Source organism: Vicia villosa, unplaced genomic scaffold, assembly GCF_029867415.1.
Source record: "Vicia villosa cultivar HV-30 ecotype Madison, WI unplaced genomic scaffold, Vvil1.0 ctg.000775F_1_1, whole genome shotgun sequence".
Taxonomy (NCBI): Eukaryota; Viridiplantae; Streptophyta; class Magnoliopsida; order Fabales; family Fabaceae; genus Vicia; species Vicia villosa.
In genome coordinates, this window is record NW_026705347.1 from 442197 (window position 1) to 446575 (window position 4379).

At 34.3% G+C, this 4379-nt stretch overlaps 1 protein-coding gene across 1 annotated transcript; it reads right to left on the minus strand.

The window, feature by feature from the left end:
• Positions 1 to 2045: 2045 nt before the first annotated feature.
• LOC131631121 (uncharacterized) lies at positions 2046 to 4060 on the minus strand. The gene is made up of 8 exons (XM_058901898.1): positions 3748 to 4060; positions 3554 to 3644; positions 3327 to 3457; positions 3136 to 3226; positions 2889 to 3009; positions 2584 to 2793; positions 2431 to 2484; positions 2046 to 2351 (listed from the first exon to the last, which is right to left on the minus strand). Exons 1-8 carry the CDS (start codon positions 3977 to 3979, stop codon positions 2172 to 2174), a joined length of 1110 nt encoding a protein of 369 aa, XP_058757881.1. The 5' UTR covers positions 3980 to 4060; the 3' UTR covers positions 2046 to 2171.
• Between the last annotated feature and the right edge of the window lie 319 nt (positions 4061 to 4379).

Here is a 4379-nt window from a genome sequence, read left to right on the forward strand (position 1 = left end):
AGCAAATATAGTGTTATTTGTTTAAGTAATCGTAGAAAAACTTTGGTATTTAGGAGAAGAAACTTCATTACTTGAAACAACGCATTCTACTTGCAATCTCGTGGTCAGTGTCGTAAATGTACAATTGGGCATATTGTGGTAGTTCACCTTGTGGTGGTATAAGACTGCCTATCCGGTGACATGTTTGACCGTGTAGGCGCATCGTTGGAGGACCTCCTCCCTTGGGAATCTTAGTGTCAAATTTCATTCCCGGAGATGTAAACGAAAACATTGCATTGTATGTTCGTATATTGGTTTGAAAGTTTTTGCTCTCAGGATCAGTTTTGTGATGAAGTAGCTTTTCCAACAGTAACGGTGGTTGTTTCATGTAGGGTAAAACAATTTTACCGCTCCAGCAACACAATTCGAATTTTGGAACAGTATTATGTTTTCTCATATTTTTGCGCTCTGCATACCACATGCAAGCTTGACAAATTAAACATTCCCACACAGGGTCACCAATGTCAGAATAAGCTGCAGAAAAATAATATATTAATTGTTTTCAAACCGGTATCAATTTACGCGGATATTGAGTAGGGAGAAGTTAAATAACAACTTACACTGGTTGTGTTGATCATGAATATCATCAGGTTCTATAGAGTCATCTGAATCAGAGTTGTGTCCAAATGAGTCGCATTCTTCAGAATCTCCTTTGCTATCATCAGAGGAATAATCTGGTATAGTTACATTAGGAGTAGGAGGAGATAAATATGGTGGGCTTGATATTTTAGGAGAAGTGTGTGAATTTTTAAGAGCAGTAGGGGTATAATAAATTAGTAGTTGATTTTGACCGAATTTTTGCCGTTTGCCGATGTTCGATGATTCACCTACATGGAACAATGGAGATGTCTCAACATTGTTGAAACAACTGAATAGATTCACCCCATTGCCAGCAAGAAATCTTGATCTTTTTTTGTTTTGTATTATGGAAACATGGTGTTGAGATGGTAGAGTGTGGGAATCGTTAGAGATAGTAGGCTGGAGGGGAGATCTTATTGCCGTGTCCCTGGAAAAGCCAACGAATGTTCCACCAGAAGGTGTTGATGTTGGCTGGTTTTCTTTGTTATGGCCATGGTTAGAGCGTTTATTGTTTGACAACAAAATCCTCCTCCTTTTTCTTGCAAGAGCTGTAGTGGAATCATTTGCATCAAAGGGGTTGCCATCCATTAAAATGAACTTAGTTGAAATGAAGAAGTTGATTGTATGAAGTGTAGTTGAAACCAACAAATGGGATGGATATAGAGTATCTGATTAAACAGAACAAATGTTAGATATGAATGGTTTGAACAAAGGAGGCAAGTAATTGGTCCTTCATCTAAATAAAAATAGAGGGAAACAGAATGTCATTTAAAAAAAAGCTGGGAAAATTTCAAATTTGAAATAAGGACAAATATGAAAAATAATGTATAAAAATTCAGACTTCCCTCTACATAAGTAAACTAAAAAAGAAAAAAAAATCTAAAAAAGTAGGCCAAGATTATAGGTAGTAGGAGGCTGTACTTTTACATATTTTATGGAATCATTGTGCAGGTTTCAAGTCAATATCGATGGAAGTGAGACATGAAAGGGGGCTACCTTTACACAAAAGCCAAAAGCAACCCAATAGCCAAAAGTAAGTGTCTAATCACTGATTATTTAAATAAGTGACCATAATATTTGTATTAGAGTGTAGCTATAATTTTCCTCATGTAATATTCCTCATTAACTTAGTATGTAGTATTGTTTGACGTAATTTCTATTCTGTTGTTAGCAAGAGTTACTGACAACCAATATATATATATATATATATATATATATATATATATATATATATATATATATATATATATAAAACTTGTGGTGATGGTATAAAGAGAAAATTGGGTAAACATTTAAACAAACATTTGTTACATTCATGTAATATTACAACCAAATAATGCAGTCGAGTAACAATGTTAAATTGATCGGACAGTAGTATAATACGAAAGCATATGTTATATTGATTTAACAGTAGTATAATACCGAAAACATACGTTAAATTGATCGAACAGTAGTCGAGTAATAATGTAATATTACAACAAAATATGTATTTTCAAAATAGAATCCATACATAAAATTTCCCAAAATAATAGCAGCCATAACAATATTATAAACTATTTTTCAATCTTCACTAATTTCCTAGTGATCCTCGTCGGTTTCTTAAGTTTTGTCGAAGACAAATCTCCTTCGCTGTGTGTCGCAAGGCTTGTAGATTCATTGGATGGATCCGGGTTCTGTCTTTTTGCCGTAGGTGTGACTGGTTCAGGGTGTAATTTGGAAGTAATTTCAGGATCCTGCAGTTAAAAAAATGTGAGAAAGAAGTACGCTGATGTAGGTAAATAAGTGGCATTTGTATAGGTATCAAAACAACACCGTAACAATGTCGGAATCATCAACAGGAACAGCCTCATCAACACTCTCCTTGATCTATAAACATGATGAATAAAAGAAAATCAGAAATAAAACTCGAAATGTATTCAACTAATATAGCAAAAAATGTTAAACACAGCGCAAGTGAAATCTTACATGGTTCACAGGGGGGCATAGCTGTTGTGAATTAACTGTACTTGCAGCCACCCATTCAGCTTTTAGTTGATCCACAACAGGTTTATCTTTCACTAACATGATGACACAGCAATTTGACCAATCTGGTTGCCACTTGACTTTGAACGCAAGTTCCTGATCCAGCAACTTGTCAAGTGCCAGGGGAAAATCGAGGGGATCAAATATTCCAGCCTACATAAAAATGAATATATATACCTTGAGTTATTATATGCAGTGTTGAACCAGCATGTTTTAAAATTCTTAAGAAGTTATATTTTTGTCGATACCTGAAACATTGTTTCGCGTATATGAGCAGCCGACACTTCCAATAGTTCCTCACTCTCCTTGTCCCACAAAACAAACTTGCATTTTGTACCAGCATGAAGAACATCGACCTCTATTTTATACCTAAGTTTGTACCCTTAAAAATGTAAGTTCACATTTCACAGATAAAGTTGGTGTAGAAATTAGTTGATCAAATAATTATGAAGGATGATACCAAGTGCAGGGTATTGCAATAAACCAAGTGAGTACATTTTGGCGAATTGTTTGATTGTCTTCATGTCTTCATTAATAGCCACTTTGGTGACATTGTAAGTGTTGGTAACAGATAGTGGACATTTGCCTGCAAACACAAAATAAGATAATAACAATATTGACTTGAAAACATAAAACACACTTTATGAACCATAGGAATCAGTTTAAAGGGATGGAGTAATATATACCAAAAGCTTCTTTGACTTTTGCATATTGAATCAGAATCACAACTGGAATGGAAGTATCGACTTGCTGTTCAACGTAGTTGATAAACTGCACCGCGTACGCCTCCCATAACGTAACCGTTATAGTGTTGTTGCTAAAATTTGCACATTTAAACTAAGATATCAGACAAAATATAAGCTATAAAGGGCTACCATTAAGATGTATGAAAGGTAACAAACAAACTTTCAACCTCAAGTCGCGAATGACAAAGTTGACCTGTTGCTTTTTACTTCCAACATGGGCCTGTGTGTACCCAATTTCATCAACCACTCCGATAACATCTGTAAAAGACAATGGAAAAACGTGCATCAGGTTGAATGAAAGATCAGATGCAGAGTGCTACATAGAAGTTGAGATTGTCCCAAAAAGTATATAGATTTTTACCTAAAAGTTGATCTTTATTCCATTTCCCAGTTAAAATATCAAGAAAAGGAGTGAGTCTGCAAGCCTTTTCCGAAATCTGATGCATGTTTCTATCCCCAACTTTGGTCCCACCAGTAAATTTAAGGAGGTATTTGTGAGCAGAAGGTTTGAACAGCAGATCATTCAGCTGAACTTGGAAGTTTGCAATAGTGTAAGTATCATTAACAACAAAGAGCGAATCAAAACTCTGCATATACACGGGAGGTACGATAACATGGATATCACTTCCCTACAGAGGTAATACAAACAAAATCCATCAATATAAAATAAACCATAAAATATAACCTACAGCCAAAAATCAAAAATAAAAAAATATACTGTTTAACACCTCCCTACAACCAAATATTAACCTATCAAAACCAAAACATACTGTATGAAAATATAAGAAATCAATAAAAAATCTTCCTCTTTAACACCTCCCTAAAACCAAATATTAACCTTTCAAAACCAAAACATATTGTATGAAAATATAAAAAATCAATACAAAATCTTCCTCTTTAACACCTCCGTACAACCAAATATTAACCTTTCAAAACCAAAACATACTGTATGAAAATATAAAAATCACAAAATATAATAAACGATGGTTATTG

Bases quoted from the DNA above. Each gene is read 5' to 3' on its own strand.
- LOC131631121 (XM_058901898.1), bottom strand. From the start codon at position 3,979: ATGCAGAGTTTTGATTCGCTCTTTGTTGTTAATGATACTTACACTATT. The intron at 2,485-2,583 runs GTAAGATTTCAC...TCATGTTTATAG, and splicing joins TATGCCCCCCTGTGAACCAT to ATCAAGGAGAGTGTTGATGA. The intron at 2,352-2,430 runs GTGTTGTTTTGA...TTTTAACTGCAG, and splicing joins ATGATTCCGACATTGTTACG to GATCCTGAAATTACTTCCAA.